Below are 20,277 nucleotides of genomic sequence, written 5' to 3'. Positions count from 1 at the left end.
TCAATACATGTGAAGTTAAGTACATGTGAAGTTAAGTGGATACTTTATGAATGTATTTATTATTAAGCAGATATTATTTATTATGTTACTTTAAGGTTTAGATTCCCTTACTGTTATTTAATTCTAAGTGTTATTAAAAATAAAATAAAAAATAAAGGCAAAAATAATTTATTCATTCACCATCCTGCTTATATCATATTATTCGTTATAGTTCATCACATAATATCGCGAATAAACCCTTTAAGTAGGTATGAAATAGTTACTCTAAGTTAAATTATTATTATTATATTTATTACTGGTAATCATGAAACGTATATTCTTCTTTTTTGCGTATATAAGTCACTTGCATATAATCCGATGATGTTGATTTCAATGACTGCTTAGTTCACAAATTCCCACAGTTTCTTTTCGTCCATTTGTACTGTTCACACATCACAACAAACTAAAAGGGCGCCGCAGAATAGACTTACGTCGAAATATTCCTGCAAAGATAATTATGTATTTGAATCAAACTTTGTTCAAAACAACTCACTTAAGTAATAGTTTCTTGAACCTATAGTATTCATGAGCAGTCAAAAAACCTTTAATTTTTAGGTCGAGCAAGTCTTTAGAAACTTTTCTTCTTATTGATTTATCTGTCAGCGGCAGTTTAACGGTACCTAATGTTTTCTCCAGTGGAGATTTTCCGAGAGTCGGTAATTTAAGCGGGTGGAATGGTGACAATGTCGGCAGCCTTGGAGCTCTGAGCAGCGAAGGTGGCAGGAGCGGTAATAAAGTGGGTACAGGCATTATAGGTGGTACAATAGGAAGGAGCGGCAAACGAGGTATCACAGGTGGTATCAAATGAGGTAATAAAAGTGGAGGTGGAAATATAGGCAATCGAGGAAGTGAGGGTAATAAGGGAGATCTTTTCAATTTAGAAGCCTTTAAAAGTTTAGGCGGAGGTTTCGCTGGTAACTTTGGTAAGGGCTTTGGAGCTAAAGATGCTAAACAAGGAAGTTTCAGTGATTTCGGCGCAGGATTTGGTAAGGTTGCTATACCAGGAAGTTTTGGTAATCCGGGATTAACGTTAATGATGACTGGTGAATTGTGTGATACTTTTCGAACTACTAAGGGCCCAGGTCCAGACCGCTTTAAATCACCAGCGATTAGGCCAAGGTTTATGCCATGTGATGTTTGAATCTGCAAGAATAATTAGAATATATGAAAAATGGAATCAAACCGTTTTATTAGTACAGTCAGCATCAACAGTAGTGGATGAAACTTTTAATACTTTTCGAAATTTATATAAAACTTAGCATTAAAAATTATTAATGCGAACAAAGTGCGTGAAGATGCAACGCTAATTGTCACGAGTACACATTGTTTTAAGGAATGTCAAAAAGGCTTGCTAATTGACTCCATAAGAAAAGCTTACAAAATAAGAGCAGCACTAGTCATACACCTTATGAATAAAATATGCCCTTTTGGTTAAGATATTAGGTAATACTGGTAATAGGAACGTAGAACTCTTTGACCCATAGGCTAATCGGCGACGTTTGAATTGATACTGTCTGTATCTGCATTTTAAATTGGAATATATCCTATTAACTAATAAGGGTAAATAATAAAGGTATTTTTAAGTTGGAGAATAACAAATTAACTAATACTTACGAACATAAAGAATAAACTCAGTAATATTATTAATTTACATATCCTTCTTGCGTCAAGTCCAGTAACCTCCATTTCTGTATATGACATAAACAAATCGGGCTCGATTGCTTTATAAATATTATAATTTTCTTTTTAAAAGATTACGTTTGTTTATTATCAAATCTGTTTTCGATAAAACACGTTACACAACAAAGGGGTTTATTGTGCAAACGTATTCATTTGCGTATTGTATTTTCTGCGTCATCGTCATCCCATTGTTAAGAAAGTACCTACTTAAATTATGATATTCCAGTTCCTGTTGACAATGATAACTGTTTTTATTAATTTTACTTTTTCAAAAGTTAATGCTGTAATGAGTGTAGTAAGGCCAGAATAAAGAAAATATACACAATTCAAGCAGTAAAAACACAAAAAACCTTTTCTAAGATTAAATCGCCATTGTTTTACTACTCGTAGGTATGCATATAAGTACTTGATTATATACAACCTATTAGGCTACACCGCGATCTGTAAAATTACATAAACACATAAATGGAATTCAGTTGCTTTGCAGTTTTTCATTTAGGTACCACGTTCACAATTGTACCATGTGTTGTAACTTCCTATAGGATCGACCACACGCTGATGCCAGGTTGATACATAAATTTTCTGAAAGTTGGGTACTCTTTGTAATAGAATTCAGAATTTCTCAAAACTCACTAACTGTGCGAGGTTCAATAGTTCCTAAGAAAATTATACAAACCTAAATATGGTATGATACCGAGTGCAGTACAGAGATGGGTAGGTATTTCTCGTATGAATTCGAGACAAGAAGTCTACAATGTCATGTGTTGTTCAACAATCGATTACTTACACAATAAAACCTAGCTTATTACCTCATCCGATTTTATAACTTGTTAATTTATATCAACACGTTCGATCTTATCATAGGAGAACTTTAGCAACTTTCCAAGGATCGAAAGCCTATCGATACAGTCGATATCACTGATTTTATCGCGTCAACATACGAAACCACCTTATCGTATGTTTATATACGATTCTGAGGTAAGCATTTATTCATAAATATTTTCGGTTTGTGTTGGAGAAGTACCAAAAATGGGGGGGGACATTTTTTGGTCCTCCCTAGGGATATTTCTTCTGACTACGAGCCACATACAAGTAGAGGCTTGTTGCAGTGAGAAGGGATTATGCCTGGTAATATATCTAGTTTCTAAACCTTACTAATTTTCTAACCGTACCAAGGAACACTACAAAAATTTATTGAAGTAATATTTTGAAATAGATATCATACACGAAAGAAAAAAACATCAGTTCAGTCGGGTTTTAGCCGTTCTATTTCAATTCATAATTTATATATGGTAGTGTGACTACCTACTTGAAAAATAACAAATCAAAAAAAAAAATTAAATAATTTGATTTGTTCGCTAGTTGTATTGATTGAAGTATTTAATATTTTTACAGGCTAAAATAAGTGTATGGATCCTATTTACTAAACTACATCCATTATAGTAGGTACAGTTATAAAAGTCGGGATCAATTGGCAAAACCATAAAATTACAGTTGTATTATTATTTTGTTGTTGATGTTATTTATTTATTTCAGCTTGAGACACTTAAAGAATTGAAAGAATGCAAGAAGGCAGCTTTGGCGTCGTAAGTATTCCAATGCGTATGAACCTGTAAAATCAAGTAATACAAATTATTTCTAAATACTTATTAAAACATTTTTTTACAGGTTGTTGAAGCCGAAGAAGCTTCTTTTAGGTATGTAAAACATTATTTATTAAAAAAAATAGGTAAAGTATTATCAAATAACATGCCATCATTAAAGGACTATGTAAATCCCTCTTTACACTATTATATAACTAAACATTTTGTCCTATGACCTTGCTAACTACAATCTTATTACAGACGACTGTCTTGATGCGCCGCCGACAATTTTGTTGATGCCGGCGAACGCGCCGCCGCCACCACCAGTCTCACCGCTTCTCTATTCGGCTCCACCACCGTGCTTACCTTCTCCTCTTCTGTTACCCCCGTGTCCTCCGCCGCCTATCATTTTACCCGCACCGCCCCCATGTGCTCTGCCCGCGTTACCACCACCACCTCTAATCCTGCCAGCGCCGTGTCCTCCACCACTTCTACTGCCTCCACCGCCGCCGCCACTAGTTTTACCTGCGCCCCCGTGTGCGCCTCCGCCATTAGTCCTCCCGGCGCCGTGTCCACCGCCTCTGCTGCTGCCGCCACCGCCGCCCCCGTGCCTACTCCCTCCGCCGGTAGCTCCGCCGCCGCAAGTTATCTACGCGCCGCCCCCGCCGCCGCCGCAGCCCTTGTTGTTACAGGCTCCGCCACCTCCGCCACCACAACTATTGGCCCCTCCACCGCCGCCTCCACAGCAGATCTTGTTCCAAGCTCCTCCTCCACCCCCACCGCAGATAGTATATCAGAAGCCGGCTGCACCGCCAGCTCCTATGCTGCTGCAGGCGCTGCCTCCCCAGTACGCGCTGCCACCACCGCGGGCTCCCCTGGCGCTACCGGCTCCGCTAGCGTTACCACCGCCGGCGTGTCCGCCGCCGCTGGTGCTCCCTGCTCCCGCGCCGCCGCCGATGTACTTGTCGGCGCCCGCGCCGCCGCCGGCGTACTACCCTGCTCCGGCGCCGCCGTGCGGCTGCGCGCCGCCGCCGCTGCCCATCCCCGTGAAGAGCTTCATCGTGCCTCCGCCGATTCCATGCTCTCTCGAGCCCAAGCCGCTGCTGCCGCCGTGCAAGTGCAAATGTTTTTAATACTTTTATATAGTTTAAGTCATATTTATTACAATAAACACTATTATCACAAATTTATAATGGCGTACATTTGATTTTAGGTTATAACAATATGCAAATTACTTGTATAGGAGCTCGTTAAACTGGGCCACGCCTACGCTATCGTTTCATCAAGTATGCACGCGATGCGATGGTTTAGTTCAGTAGGTACTTGTACGTACACAATTGGGTAGGTAAAGTTTTAAAAAGAAAAAATATATAAAAAGCGATATATATATCAACTGTCACTTCTGTCACTGGTGTTTCTTTTTTTAATTTCTTTAAAAAATAATACCTTTCCGTGATCGTTAGAACGTATTAATATCAGAAATAGTACATTACATCAGAGGCCGGGAAAATGAGGATTTCCGGCCAAGTGGGTATATACGGCCGAGCGAATATACGAGGCCGGGAATCCGTTTTCACGCCGAGGCATGTATAGTGCTTTTCTCAAACATACAATGAAATAAAAAAAAATGCTCTAAAGGACAATATTTTATAAAAAAAAAGTTACTTTGCAGGCCTAGGCCTGAAAAATAATATGAAATTCCTTTACAGTCCTCTCGAGTTGTTGCGCCCAAAAAGCGATACTTCCCAGCCCATTTTAAGGAACGTAAAGACAATATTTCATTGCATGTTTGAGAAAAATATATTACATGCCTAATGCCTATCTTCAAAACACATTACCTACCCAATTGAAATCCTAGAATAGCTAATTCTTTACTAAAGAAATAATGAAGCAAGTAAGATTTTAATTTATCCCATGCTAAATATGCGGACCAGAGAAATATGTCATAATTGTATAAAATGCAGTTTATGTATAAATTACTTTGCTCATACTGTAAATGACTTTAAAACTAAAAATACTGCTAATAATTATAACTTATTGGTACGTCTGGCGACCTCCGGGCAAGAGCGTTCTTTGCTCAAAGGGTAAGTGTAGCCCTACAGAGAGGTAATGCGGCCAGTGTCCTAGGAACAATGCCTCGCGCAAAGTTAGACTTAGAATATGAGTAGTTGTTGGGTTTTTTTTACTTTGTGTAGTTTTGTGTTAGTTTATAAGTGTGTAATGTGTGTTGTGTGTTTTTGTAATTATGTAATACTCGTAGATATAAATAAATGAGCGATAGGGTAACTGTACGAGAATGTATTAAAGAATTATTATACGAAGCGATATCCACATAAATATAATTCATATACTCAAACTTGTCTTTATGACTGTACGAAATGGCATCAAGAATTCATCCTGCACATTTTGACTGCTTTAGGCATATTTCAATAGATATCTGAAGTAAGTATCTGAACACAAATTTAATGTAAGCGTTTTCATTTCTTGGGCATTCCTCCATAATGATAATACAAGCGGTGGCTGCGTTTTTCAAGTATAAGATAGTTAGCAGCATCATAATTTTAGCATGTGGGAATGAGTTTGGTACGTATGTAAAGTGACTAATAAATATACGTCCAAACCAAATGCCGTTTTATACCATAGACGAGTAACTGATATACTTACGTAAAAGGGACCTTGCTTTATTTTTAGCAGCTTAATTTAGTTATAATGTTTAGAAAGATAATTAATTTACAAGGTGTGTCAGAAATATGCAGTGGTGGTGGTTTCGTTATAAACAAATGATCTCATAAAAAATGCATTTTTTTAAATCTTAAGTCTGCAGGCAAGTGTTTTAATTTTACTCGATGATATTTAGGTACGACAAATGTTTTAGAATTTAATGTTGATGTTGTTGTTTATTAGATTTAGTTATTTCATATCCAAAATATACAAACGTTTTAAAGGTTTGCCTGTGTGGTGACGGGTTAAGAATTTCACCACCCCCTTTCTTCCCGTGGGTGTCGTAGAAGGCGACTATGGGATATGGGTTAAATTGTGGCGTAGGCGAGAGGCTGGCAACCTGTCACTGCAATGTCACAGTTTCGTTTTCTTCAACCCCTTATTTGCCAAGAGTGGCACTGAAGCTTCAGTAGTTTCATGTGTTCTGCGTAGCCCTTTATGGGATACAGGCGTGATTGTATGTTGTTGTTGTTGTTGTTGTTGTTTTAAAAGGAGGTAGGGCATAGCGAATGATATTCCGCTTTGTGTGGTGGGGCACAGCACAGCGGATATCTTTCGCTCGAATCTAGAGCAGAGCCCAACTGCGGTAGTACCTCCGTACCTCCGCCTTACAGAAGACCGCAGCCAAATAACACTAGACCCTACTCATAGTGTTGTGTTCCTGCCGGTGAGTAAGGCAGCCAGAGCTCAAGGAATGTGCGGTGTGCTGATGACGGGAGGACTTACGGAACTAACTTGTCCCGTCTATTGTCCTTTGAGTTGTCGGCAACCCGAACCCTCCTTGGAACTTGTACACTCCTTTTTGCTGTGTACTTAACGCAGCAAAAGGGAATGTACAAGTTTCTAATGGGGTGGCAACGCGCATGTGATACTGTTTGATTTGCAGACGTCCATAGGTTACGGTAACCGCTTTACATCAGGCGGGCCGTATGCTCGTTTGCCACCGACGTAGTAAAAAAAAAAAGTATAATACTTAAGGTCTAGTTTATTTTTTATTTTATTTTATTTATTTAGGATTACCAACAGATAATACATCTTACATGCTCTTAAATCTAGTTACAAAAGTCTAAACTGATGCTTATCCAATTATAGGTAACCACAACTTACATAGGTGTCTTTTACCAGTGAACTACAGCTAAACATGCAATACCTAAACTTATTATTACCTAATAAGTACATAATTTAATAATTTAATACCGGTTCATTAACCCTTCGGGTTGGAGGGTCAGATGGCAGTCGCTTTCGTAATAAAAACTAGTCCCTACGCCAAATCTTGGGATTAGTTGTCAAAGCGAACCACAGGCTCCAAGAGCCGAGGCAAATGCCGCGATAACTCAAGGAGGATGATGATATCCAAAATATACAAAAGATACAATATAGAATTTAATTGATTAATACATAACTGCTTGTACCTAAGTAATTTTGATCAGCGACCCAAAGAATGTCCTGGTTTCAAGAATAAGAGCACGCCATTTTTCCTGCATCCTCGATTAATACTTATCGCTTTCGTGAGCATTTCTTTTATGAAGTGTGATATTTAAAAAAAAAATATGCTATTTCTACTCAGAATTACTAGCCTTTTCAATCCTAGTAGTTAAAAAAATTGTCCCATACAATTTTTTCTTATTTTGTTACCATTTTCCGTACATGTTGTATGGGTTAACAAAAGAGGAAAGTAAAAAAAATGTATGGAAATTCTGGGACACTTTTTGTCTCCCAGTGAGATTAAAAGTACTCGTGATTCTGAGTACAATTGACCTAAAATTCCCTAAAACAATAAAAAAAAATTATTGGCAAAAAAAAAAGAAATGCTCTCGTAGATCCTCCTCAACGCTACCTCGCTAGTGGATCTTCTGAAATATCATTATTATTCAGATTCAGATCTTTGTTTTGCTTGGTGATTATCTGTTGGCGATCTTCTTCTATTCCAACCAGCAAGGTCTTTGTGAATGTTAGGTTATATGTTATCTACAGTGACATTAAGATTTTTCAATCGCAGAGCAAATGCGCCTCGTGCGGCAGTTATCACTTCAAGGCATGCGAGCTACTGTGTCATGTGATCCTAGCATTCTGAATGTCAACCATAAAAGTCTGCAAGGCGTCTTGTATATCAGCCGGCCTAATGATACTTTACTGGATAAGGTGGGTGATCGTTGACGTTATTCTAAATACAATCTCTATTGTAATAAACTTAATACTTTTGTACTCGTACGCCCTAACAGGGTATCATGTACAGACTCATTATTGTATCAGATCATCCTCTGTAATGAACATGAACGCAATGAATGAATGAATATTAATATAATCCACAGAACTAAAAAGAAAAGAAAGAGACAGAGAAAAAATAAAGAGTAGGTAACTTCAACCTGGTGTCGATGTGTAATATTTGTTTTTTTTAACCCCCGACGCAAAAACGAAGGGCTGTTATAAGTTTGAAGTGTATGTCAGTCTGTCTGTTTGTATGTCTGGATATGTCTGTCTGTGGCATCGTAGCTCCCAAACGGAGGAACCGATTTATATTTAGTTTTTTGGCTGAAAGCTGAGGGAGTGTCCTTAGCCATGTTTAATGAAAATCGGTCTACTATGCAGCGGTCGGGGGTTTTTTTCGAAATTTTAATTTTGTGGTTAGGTTATTCCATATCCACAGCCTGTCTTCAGTCAATTTGACTAGCAGTCAATTGACATAGATATCTGCACTTACTTATTTATGTAAGTACTGATATTCTTAATTTTCTACACAGACTAGCCGAAATCACTTCTCAATGAGATTCAAATGGCTGTTAATAGGAGATGAGGTCCCTCCTCGTTTCAACTATTCGATACGATATGATGCTGACATAACATTCTTCGATTCTCAGCAGGGAGTGACTCAAACTATCGACGGTAAGAAAAAGAGGTACCAATAATATTTACACAAAATCTTTGCAAGTTTTTATGCCAATCAAAACCATATGAACTACGCCTCCTAGGCTGACTCTAGACTGTATTTAATGGTACATAATAGATATTTTGGTAACTGTTCTACTCCTACCTACTACCTACCAAATACCTACCCAAAAAGAACGAGTAATTCATTAAATGGTTTGCCTTCTTTGTCTTTCACCAGCGACCAACGACACGTCAGTGGCATATCACGAGTCTGTTTTCTTCGAGGACCTATACATCCATTGCCGAGATGGTGTGTCCCGGCACCCTTGGGCGGTCTGGTCCACTGCTGGTTTCCGGCCGATGTTTGAGCTTGAACGTATCAGGCGACGCCATAATCTGAAGCAGTACCCTATGAGGATTGCTACGCCGGTGCGTTTTGTTTATCATATTTATGAAACGTACAATACTCTCAACACAGCGGCGACCCGTTGATAATCAGTATCCGGTTCTGGTTAGGAAAAAGCAGAAAAAAAATTAAGTTTATTGACGAGATATTGTAGAACTTTCGACAGACTATGTCGTGGAATCTTCGTTGTTAACGGATTAAATAGAAAAAGAAATAATTTATTTATTATGAATAACATAAGTGTACAGTGGTTATTCTTAAAGACTAAGAATTTTATAAGGGATGATTTATACAAATGCCTGAGCTAGGATAGTTCCTGTGTTTCAGGCAATAACAAGGACTTAATTGGTAAATGGATTTATCCTGGGCATATCATAAGTAATTCAATATAATAAGTCCGCGTCTCGCGTCTGTCAAAACGTCCCACTTTATTGATTGCCGAAAATACACTGATCGGTCATACAGAGTGGGGCCTGTAACAAAGGCGAAGAATTGAACTCTAGGCTATTCTCCTTATACTGATCAACATTTGTTCGGCGACTTTTAAAAATAACTTGTATTTTGATTTTTATCACCCTTGAAAGTTTTTTCTAAGAGGTAATGTATTGCGAATTCTGTTAAGTCTAAAGTGTGACAGACAACGTCAATGACAACAATAATGGCGTACATTGAAGCTAATATTTATTTTGTATGAAAAAATAAAAATATAAAGACTTCATAATTTTTAAAAGTCACTGAACAAATGTTGATCAGTATAAGGAGAATAGTCTACAGTTCAATTCTTCGCCTTTGTTACAGGCCCCACTCTGTATAGATTTAATACTGAGCAAGAAAATTTGGCTTTTAAGTTAAGCATCAATGTGAGATTTATGACAGCGGCAATCACATGAGTAAAGTCTGACCATGATTTGTTGCTAGCGATTTTGATTGCATATACCAAAGACATACTCCGTATAGGCAGATAAAATCTAAGAAAAAAACGTACCTCAGTACCATACAGAAAAAGGTACGGTGGCCTAGATGGCATTACACCTTTGGGGTACGCTCAGCTAGATGGCGCTAATATTAATATTTGACATTTTAACACATATCAAGCTAACAATATGAGCCAAATTGTCAAAACTGAGGTTCAAAAGTTTTAAGCTTGTGTCGAGAGATTGCAGTCTATGCACTATGATTAGTGATTACACATTTTACTTTGACAGTAAAACTCTATATTACTCGATTCTCTTTGCATATACCTACTACATTAGCACATTACATATTTGGTAATTTTAAATGTCAAACTTCTATGAAATGATTTGTTCATACTTGCATACTTGCACTGGCTCGCCTATGAAAGTCGCTGCCAACTTAGCTTAGTCTGACCCTATGTATAATTGTATATGACATCCAGGTGGGTCACTACGATGACTCGTACGCGGGCACGTTTGCGGATTACCTTGTGGATAACGCATCGCCGGGCCAAGACTCTGCCATCCGATGCAGCTACGGGACTGCCTCGCTCATCCTAGAGTGGCTTCAGGCTAAGTAACAAGTGTCTTGTAAATTATCTAGTATACCTACTTACTTTGACTGGTATCGTTGGCAGGCTAGAGTCAAAAAGCCCTTACTCCCATAATATTGTCTTCGGTTACCGCGATAGTTTGAAATAAAACTAAGTCACCCGTTGACCATGAACGCTGTAAAGAGTTCGGAACGTCGGGATGTATTTTAAATTCATTATACGCGATTTAATCCGTTTTCATAGTTTTATTCCCTTACTCCCATGTTCTATGAGCCGGCAAGGCACTTTTTTAAGGTACTAAAATTACTCACCCAAAGCACTAGTTTTTTAATATTAAAATTACTTTTTAGTATAACGTGTCTGATGTTTGGTGTTTGAATATAAAGTCCAGTTTTAAAGCACCTATATTAAAAATTTACCTACTTGTATGTTCTGTTTGATCTGTTACAATTGCAATCAACTGCAGAACTGTATTATATTTGTTAAACAAGACAGTATTGGTTCTCGATAAACCAAACATAAGTATACTCTGTCAAACAAGTCTGTCAGTAAATAAGAACAAAGAAAACTTTTTTTTTTTTTTGTATGGATAGGTAGACGTTTGACCACGATCACACCTGATGGTAAGTGATGATGCGGTCTACGGTGGAGCACGCTTACCTATGAGATACCTATTTACTCTTGCTTTAAAGAGACCTGGATTGTACTCGTGCGGAAATGCATCCTTTTGCTTTAGGGTGCTATAGAGAAGCATACCTATAGTTTTCTTTTTTCTTATTTACTGACAGACTTGTTGGACAGAATATAACTACCTATTACCTATTTAAATTTACTTTTAAACTTTACAGAGAAGTTATAGAAGAGATGGAACAGTGGGGCCACGATGCTGGCAACAAAAGTATGTTCACAAGAGTTGCTCAAGGCACATCGGAGATCGGCGGTGCTATTCTCAGGATTCAGAACCAACGGCTGACTAAACTTGACTACGTTATACCCTTATGGCCTTTCAAGTAAGTCAATATTGTATGGACTTGACTGGACATAAAAAAGGGCAACTGTTGAAGTAAGGAATTTGCCATTCTGTACCTACTCTTTTAAGTGTAGTGGAATGATTTCCTGGAAGCTAGAAAGTCTTAAGTTTCTCGCATAAATCTGCGTATGTCCTCTTTTTCGCCGTCTGGCGCCACGAACATCCAGTCCATCAGTCAGTCAGATCCAGATCCTGAAAAGGAAAAAAAATGTCGCGCTGAAATGATAAATGGCGACGAAAGATTTGACGAACCGAGTTTCGAGTAAGATTTGACGAACATTAAGAGTTTCCCTTTGGGGGGATTTTTCTTTAATAGTAATTCTGAAAGTATAGGTACATTTGGTAAAATTTCGGATGTCTATTCTGATTACTATCTAAATATTTTTTATAATAAATAAGTACAAATACGATCACAATTGACTCACGTAACAGAATTAATCTAATTTTAGACCAATAACAGATTTTAGCGTATTTTAACTACGCCTAATCTTGTTTCTTTCTAATTTACCTGTTTATCATATTTTTAAATCTGGCTGTACACAGGGTGGGTTTCACATACGTAGGAGAGCGAGAGAGCAGCAGTAACATGTTCGTGATCCCTTTCACTGGTGCAACATGGGCGGCGTGCGCGGTGGTTACAATAATCCTTGCGCTGGCGCAGCGGGCGACGGCGAAGGAACATGCGGAGAAGGAGGGCGCACTTGTCGCTGTCATAGCCACGTTACTCCAGCAAGGTAAGTAAGATAATATCTTAAGTAAGATATAATTAAATACGTACCTAGCAGAGCAAAACAGCCTACCAATGATCCCGTCCATGGACAATAATATGACGTGTGAGCGTGCGACGGCGAAGCAAAAGTAGTAGGCGTTTATGGCTGTTTTGGCGACGAGCTATCAGAAACTACTCAATGAGGTCTAAAAGTCAAGTAGGCTCAAAATATTTGGTTTGGATTCAATGAGTTATTGAATTTCTCGTATGAAAGGGACAAAAATAGATTTTCATTATTTACGCTTCTGGCGGGATCCCGGGAGAAGCGTAGACCGCATGTTCCTTCGCCGTCGCCCGCTGTTCAATGGTGCTTCTGGCTGCATAGCCCTCATTATCCATCCTACCTGATTGTGGTTGGTGTTCGCGTACTACTCGTTACTTAATAGTGTCTGCTCGCATGATTGCTGCCATACCGATGCCGGTGTACAGTGCGCGTTATCGATCATGCAGCCCTTATAAGCACGCATAACTACGCACATGGGTCGCAAAAAAATAAACTTAAGAAATGTACACAGATGCCAGCGCAGTCCCGGAGGGTGCCTCCGGTCGCATAACCTTCTTGGTCCTCTCCGTATGCTCGATGCTGATGTACGCGTATTACTCGTCAGCCATCGTATCCGCCCTCATGAGCGCAGGCAGCAGCGGTCCGACGACCCTTAGGGCGCTGGGTGACTCCCGCTACCGCATCGCGTCAGAAGACTACGAATGGCAACGGCATCAAATGTTTGATGTTAGTCAACTTGTACAAGAAATATACCCTCTTATAAGACCCACAGACACACAGATTCAATTTTGCGGTGTTGAATTTGGAACTTTGTTTAATCCGATTGTCGTTCTAAACTCTAATTACTTTGTTCTTTTTAAAGGAACTCGGGACTTACGAGGTTAGAGTTGCGTATTGATAACCCATACAACCATTTCGGTCGCAAAATCTTCAAATCAGTAACTAACTGTCAAATGTGACATAACGCGTGGTAACGTCGTGCAAACAATGCGACCGTATTGATACAATAACAAAATGTAGTCGGCGTGTGCACTTGTTACAGTAACAAAATGTGTACGAATCTGTGGCTGTCAATGTCACTGTCAGAACGATTTTTAAGTTTAACGACACTTTATTAGTCGACGTATGCACACATAACGGTAACAACAAGTGGACGAATTTGTAGCTGTCATTGTCACTGTCAGAACGGTTTCTGACAGTGACATTGACAGAATTTGTACACACGTGTGTAGGTCTGATTACCGAACTGCTCCTAAACCACTGTAACCGCAAATGACAATCTGAAATACGAAGGTTTCTCAAACTGTCTTGTGAAGTTGTGGACTGGTTGCTTTGAATCATTTAAATATGAGCGAATTAAATAATAATAAACAACGACGACCATTTAAGCACTCTTCGACATTTTATAGAAATGTGGGAAAGTTAAGAAAAGTGCAGAATGATTATACAAATGGATAAGCACTTTATAGTTACTTAATGTATTAAATATATAATTTTGAATTCTTATTGATAAAAATGATATGTGTAACAGAACAAGCGTCCAGGACGAGGAAATGGACTCGTTATGACATATAAAACTTACGGCAAATCAACTTTCCTTTGACCAACTTTTTGGTGCATATTTCCTTCGGGATTTCATTGAATATTTTAACAAATAATATCTGTGATGGTTAATCACATGTTTAGTTACGTCATCACTCATAAAATACACTATTATTCGATGCACAACTTATTGGAAAAAGTTTATTTACAAACTATATTCTCATGAATGGAGTGTTGACACTAACAATCTGATCTGTCAAACGAATGGCGTTCCGATATTGCGTCTTGGTTCCAATTATTAATAATCACTGATATTGATTATTATACTTCCTGAATATATCATTCAATGTAACAATTAGGAACAAATGTGATCTTTCATTGCGAAGTTACTTACTAAATTGATTGAAACAATCTTTCACAAAATAATATTTATCGATTTACGGAACGCTCCACTATTGAACTAGATAGGTATCAATATCAATAGCTCCGTCTCTCTCTAAAACACGTGCAATCTGCACCTGTTGACAAGCAAACAACTGTGCGATGATTGTGAACTTTATTGCGTAGGGCATATGACTTAGTAAACAAAGCACTTATGATCTTTTTCTTATATGAGTCCCAATTATGTCCCAAGTCCCAATTATGTCCCAGGTATGTCCCAGTTGTGTCCCAATTATGTCCCAAGTCCCAATTATGCCCCAAGTATGTCCCAGGTATGTCCCAGTTATGTCCCAGTTGTGTCCCAATTATGTCTCAATTAGAATCTATAAAAGGGTCGGAGCGAGCCGACGCGCGTCATTCTTAAAATATCTACAAGACTAACAGTGTCTCTGGCTTTCGTGTGTTATACTGGTGAGTGAAGTTGTTCTGCTATTGTTTCTTTGTTTGTTTTTACTTGGAAATTATTCTGATTGTAAACTTTGAAATTGTGTCTCTGTTTGATTGTGCGGGGATAATATCGTCGTACAGTTGGACTTAGACCTGTGGTGGAATTGCTTTACCGTCAGTTGTGAGGTTATTTTAGTGTTCTATTTATAGTGTAGTTTTACGTTTTAATTAAAGTGTAGTGAAGTTTTCTGTGCTTTGTTTCATGAGTGCCGTCAAGCAATAGAAAGACTGGGTCGATGTATGACTGGTGCTTGGAGATAAGTCTGTGTTTGGTTTTGTAGGGAGTAATTCTTGCAAAACTAAGCTTAGATTATAGCACGTAAAGGAAACTTCATTCGTTTATTTAGTTGGTCAGTAAAATTGAATTTAGTAATTTTCTATGGGGTTATTTTGTGAAAGTTATAAGCCAGATCATTGTTTGTGACAGACTGTTGTCCGGCTAAGCGCTTTATACCTTGCGGCTGTTAAACATAAGGCGTTTAGGAGTCTTTTTGTTCCAAGTGGAGGCTTGGGCGTCTTTATTTACTTACAAAAGGCGTACTTTCTCATCGGTCTCAAAGAGTCCAACTGTTAGATGGAAGTGAGGACTTTCACGATTGACGAAAGACATTAGGAGTAATCCTTGCTCACTGAAGTCGGCAGTATTTGAGGCTGGGGTCCTATATATATTTATATTTATTTACTCGGTGCTCTAGTCCATGCTGGCGTTGGTCGCTGGGGATTTCGGTTGTGATTGATCCATATCTAAGTAAAGTTTGATCGCAGCTGGGTCTCCCATGTGGCTGGTACTGGTGTGTCCTAGAATACTGGATATATACACGGATAGGGCGATCTACTCTCTGCTACCCTAGCCCGCGGGCAAAAGCAGAGGGGGGGATCTAACCAACTCAAGCCTATAGGTTGCCTATCTCAGCTTCGCTGGCTGAACTGTACAGCTTATGGTAGGGATACACTTGTGCATATTCTGAGCATATTGTACATATTCTATGGTAAGTGATGGTCTGTGTTTCAGATATGCTAGAGTAGGGAAAACGATAGGATTAGGGTAGCGTCACACACTATTTCTATGAAAGTAGGGTTCTTTTACGATTGGTCTTAAAATATAATTGGTCAATGTGTATTTATATGGTTTAAATGGACTTTAAATGTGGTGTTTACTATCTTAAAATATGTGGTAAAACTGGTAATTTATAAAATCTCTTATTACTTAATTTTTTTGAGTGAAATTAATAATTGAGGTAGCAATTTCTGATCTTTCGGTGTGGCTGCGGGACACTTAGTGTTGCTAACTGGTTTTTCAAGGTAAATTCTATCAAGTTGGTTAGGGAAACAAACTATTCTTTGGAATAAAAAGCATAGGTTTGTTATAGGGCCCAGTGGCATGCGAGCGCCGTTCACTGATGGAAAGTCAAAAGCTTAGAAAAGTTAGTAGACTTAGTTCTTATAAAAGTTAGCAACTGCTCGGTGTTTCGATAAAACATTAGAAAGATCGAGAAGTTATGGTCTATTAGCAGTATTGGGGAACGGGGGGTTTAGCTAGGGAAAAAGGAACAAAACAAAAAAGGGGTTAGTTCGTAGATAGATAGCCCTTCAGGCTTACTTGCTTAGGATCCTGATAAAGTGGTTTGATCAGGTCAGGGGTCCCATACCGTATCGCAAGCCCTTGACCAAGCCGGGACCACTAATAAGGCGTAGCGGATGATTACCAAAATATTTTTTAATATTTATTTCATGTATGTTTCACTCACTAACTTCTATTCTAAAAATTTTCTTCATTACGTCATTAATTTTCTCACATATAACTTTCTAGGCCTAAATCTGATAAAATACTCTTCTATAACACTATATTATTATGCTACAATAACCTTTATTCTTCTTTAAAATATAAATAAATAAAATTTTAAATATTATGAAATAAAACTATGGAAACGGCGATTTAATCCGTTTCCATAGTTTTATTTCATGAGTAACTATCGCGGTAACCGAAGACAATATTTTTAAATATTAGTCAAAAATACAGCTGATACTCATTAAAGGATCTAGGTTATCGCGGTTCACATCGAAGGGTTCTACTTATTCACACTAGACGATCACAAGGCCAAATTTACGGGGTATATTTAAAGGGGGGTTAGCTATACTGTTGGTTAGTCAAGTAAGTAAATAAGTAAGGTGAGCAGGGGTTTAGTTACATATGTAGTGTGGCTTTACACAATAAAAGTAGGTATCAAATGAAATAGAGTATTTATTTACTGTGATATTAATAGAATTTCTGTTGCGCAATGATAGTTTTTTCAGTACAGATGCTGCTTTTTTTTAACGCAGTAGTGCGAGCAAATCAAGCAATGATTCATTTCTTGTCTGGTCGAAACTCTTAGCTTAGATTTAGGTACTGAAAATCGTCGTACGATACTCGTGCGAAAAGGACATTCACAACTCGTGTCGATTTAAAACACTCCCTTCGTTCGTTTATTAATTTATCGCTACTCGTATCGATTTTCCTCTTTTCCGCACTCGTATCTACAAGTATTTTGTTTGGGTTACAAAAAAAAACACATTATTTACTCTACTACGTTTTATTTATGTCTCTTTAACATTACAAATTTGTGGACACTTATCTCTACAAAAATCTTGACAAAAGAAGTACAGATCTCTGAAATTAATGTTGATAGTAATATTAATGACGACTACTTCAACAAGTGTCAATTGTGAAATGCCGCAAAATACTAGTTGCTCTATAGAAGACCATAATAATATGATCCCCGATCCTTTACAACCCAGCAGCTCGGTACGCACGTTACAATTTTTTTTTAATCTTCTTTAGTGAGGACAACTGAGTACGACGGCATATTTAATTGTTTATAAAGTTTGAGGATACCTGGAAAAAATGAATATAAGAAGCCATTTTGTAAATCCAATAAATATTCACTGCTTTCGGTCACGCGTGTACATTTTGCGACCGTTTGGCGACTGTTTTTTACATGGAATATTACCCAGTCTTAATCCATATTTTAACAACTTTATTGGTTTTCTAGGCATTATTTTTATTATTTCAGTATAGTATATGCACTGGAGCACTAAAACTTCACCAAACTACGCAAACACCGAGTAGTCAGTAATATTATTACTGGTTAAACTGAGGTAAATTGATGGCGCGTTGATAAATTTAGACTTATTTTATGAAATCACTCGAGCAATTTAATTAACCATGGTAATTAGCCCACATTATATTACAAATGCAAACAATATTTATCTTTAACAAATTCTTACGCCATTACATTTAAATGTCAAATGATTTTATTTCTTTTTTACTTTGACGTCTCTGACAGTCGCCATTTGAAAAGAATGAAATGAACGAATGATTTTGGGAAAGTAGTCGCCAAACGGTAACAATGTGTGAACGCGTAGTGCACACTTCTGTCACTTCTGTGACCATTTGTGCCTGTTACCAATCGTCCCCATTTGGGTCGCCTCGACTAAACGTCGACCGTACTGCGACTAAGCATTGAGACCCGAAGACCTGTGTGTACACAAAATAGGACGATTTGCGTAGGAACGGCGACCGATTATGGTTATATGGGAATATAAAAAGAAATTTCGTCATGTCATGTCTGTCTGTTCGTATGTCGTAAGCATTTCACTTGAACATTTTAGATTTTGATGAAATAAGAAAGGATATTTTTTTTGTAATTTGCCACTTATCTACTTCACGTTAAGCGTTAAATTTATGGTATGGGAAGTTCCATAGACGTCTGCTGCGTTGTGTCTGTCAAAATATGCAACTAAATACTAAATTAATCTCCTAAATTAATTACAGGTAACTAAATAGCCAATTGTGTTGTATGTCAAGGGTAAACAAAGCATCACGTGACTTTTCGTGATTCCTCATTCAGATTCATTTTGCAGAAATTCATTCCGGATTGGCCTGAACTGGAGTATCTAAAGCGCAAAAAGCTGCAGTCTATGACCAACTTTTATATGGACTGGCAGGCGGGTATGCAGCTGGTTAAGTCCGGTACCACGGCTTACCACGCGGAGTATAACCACATGTATCCGCTCATGAGCGTTCTTAGCGACGACCAGTTGTGCAAGCTGCAGTATGTGCACACCGTTCCTCCTGTGAGTTACTGTTAGCTCTGCCTTTTACTTAGTGTTCGGGAGTTGAAGTCCATGACACATAACACGCCAAGAAATGCGCCAAAAGCGTGAATAACTAAACTTCGGGCTTCAGAGTCAACTTCAAAATGTTCATTGTAGTATAAAGTACTTATACCAATTTCCATTTTCAAAATTTATAATCACGGCACTTAATAGTAGGCAGCCTACTTATTTCTTTGCAGGTTATGAGCTGGGTGGTAACAACAAAACGTGGCCAGTGGACCAACGTACTCCGCATTGGAGGTGACTGGCTTCACGAGACAGGGCTGGCCACAAGAATGTTGTCCCGTTGGCAAGTCAAACCCCCTCCTTGCCGAGCGGCGTTACTCGCTGAGAGAGTTAGCTACGGCGATGTGGCATCCCTGATTGTACTTACAGTTGTTGGATTTGTAGCATCCTTTGCGGTTTTGTTTGTTGAAAGGGCTGTTGCTAAATCGCAGTCCAAGAAGAAAAATAAGGGCGACGATAAAAGTCAAGAAGAAACTGTCGATGGAATCATATAATTATGACAGTGTGTGGTACAAATTTAGTAGAACACAATGTTGACCCAGTAGAGTAAATAACAAAGTGCTTTACTTAATATTATAATCGTGTACTTAATATTCTTAGGTATAGAGAAAGATGCAGCTATTGTAATAGTCACAGTATGCAACAAAACGTTTAAAATATCATATAACCACTTGATTTTTTAGAATAAATAATTTTCGTATTTAGCGCGTCAAGGGGTGGGAATGGTGGGATACACTAAACATATTATATTTACATATAAATTGTATGCACATGGACACTGATAATAAAGTTTACGAGTAAGTGTATTCATATAATAATCAATATTCCGCTCCTACGATGTTTAAATTTTGAACCTTTATTAGTGATGGAAATAGCTCCCTTGACTTTATGATGCTATGTAACTTTTTAACAGTTATTCTTATGCAATTGACATCTAAGTACTTAGTACTTCTGCCGTATTTTGCCTTCTCATTTCGAACCTACAGTTATCAATCCTTACATAACCATACGTGCGACAGGCTCCATCACCGAATCTTAATTATTATCAAATCATATCACAGTATCAGTTCTTACGC

At 38.1% G+C, this 20,277-nt stretch overlaps 2 protein-coding genes and 1 long non-coding RNA gene across 3 annotated transcripts; 2 read left to right on the top strand and 1 right to left on the bottom strand.

Annotated features, from left to right (window-relative positions):
* Positions 1-158: 158 nt before the first annotated feature.
* On the bottom strand, positions 159-1,782 carry LOC125236481. Its single transcript, XR_007178209.1, has 3 exons — positions 1,654-1,782; positions 660-1,182; positions 159-482 (listed from the first exon to the last, which is right to left on the bottom strand). It is a non-coding gene; the product is annotated as an uncharacterized LOC125236481 (long non-coding RNA).
* A 943-nt stretch (positions 1,783-2,725) lies between these two features.
* Positions 2,726-4,502, top strand: LOC125236477 (leucine-rich repeat extensin-like protein 3). The gene is made up of 4 exons (XM_048143294.1): positions 2,726-2,847; positions 3,256-3,305; positions 3,388-3,416; positions 3,564-4,502. Exons 1-4 carry the CDS (start codon positions 2,749-2,751, stop codon positions 4,433-4,435), a joined length of 1,050 nt encoding a protein of 349 aa, XP_047999251.1. The 5' UTR covers positions 2,726-2,748; the 3' UTR covers positions 4,436-4,502.
* A 679-nt stretch (positions 4,503-5,181) lies between these two features.
* LOC125236476 lies at positions 5,182-20,253 on the top strand. The gene is made up of 11 exons (XM_048143293.1): positions 5,182-5,343; positions 5,798-5,885; positions 8,023-8,165; positions 8,765-8,906; positions 9,130-9,320; positions 10,694-10,827; positions 11,653-11,814; positions 12,378-12,568; positions 13,119-13,333; positions 18,941-19,153; positions 19,375-20,253. The coding sequence occupies exons 1-11, from the start codon at positions 5,299-5,301 to the stop codon at positions 19,693-19,695; spliced, it is 1,845 nt and encodes a 614-aa protein (XP_047999250.1). The 5' UTR covers positions 5,182-5,298; the 3' UTR covers positions 19,696-20,253.
* The last annotated feature ends 24 nt before the right edge of the window (positions 20,254-20,277 follow it).

The sequence above is a fragment of the Leguminivora glycinivorella genome, chromosome 19 (genome assembly GCF_023078275.1).
Source record: "Leguminivora glycinivorella isolate SPB_JAAS2020 chromosome 19, LegGlyc_1.1, whole genome shotgun sequence".
NCBI lineage: Eukaryota > Metazoa > Arthropoda > Insecta > Lepidoptera > Tortricidae > Leguminivora > Leguminivora glycinivorella.
Note: the sequence above shows the minus strand (reverse complement) of the source record. Positions and strands in the feature narration are given on the sequence as shown.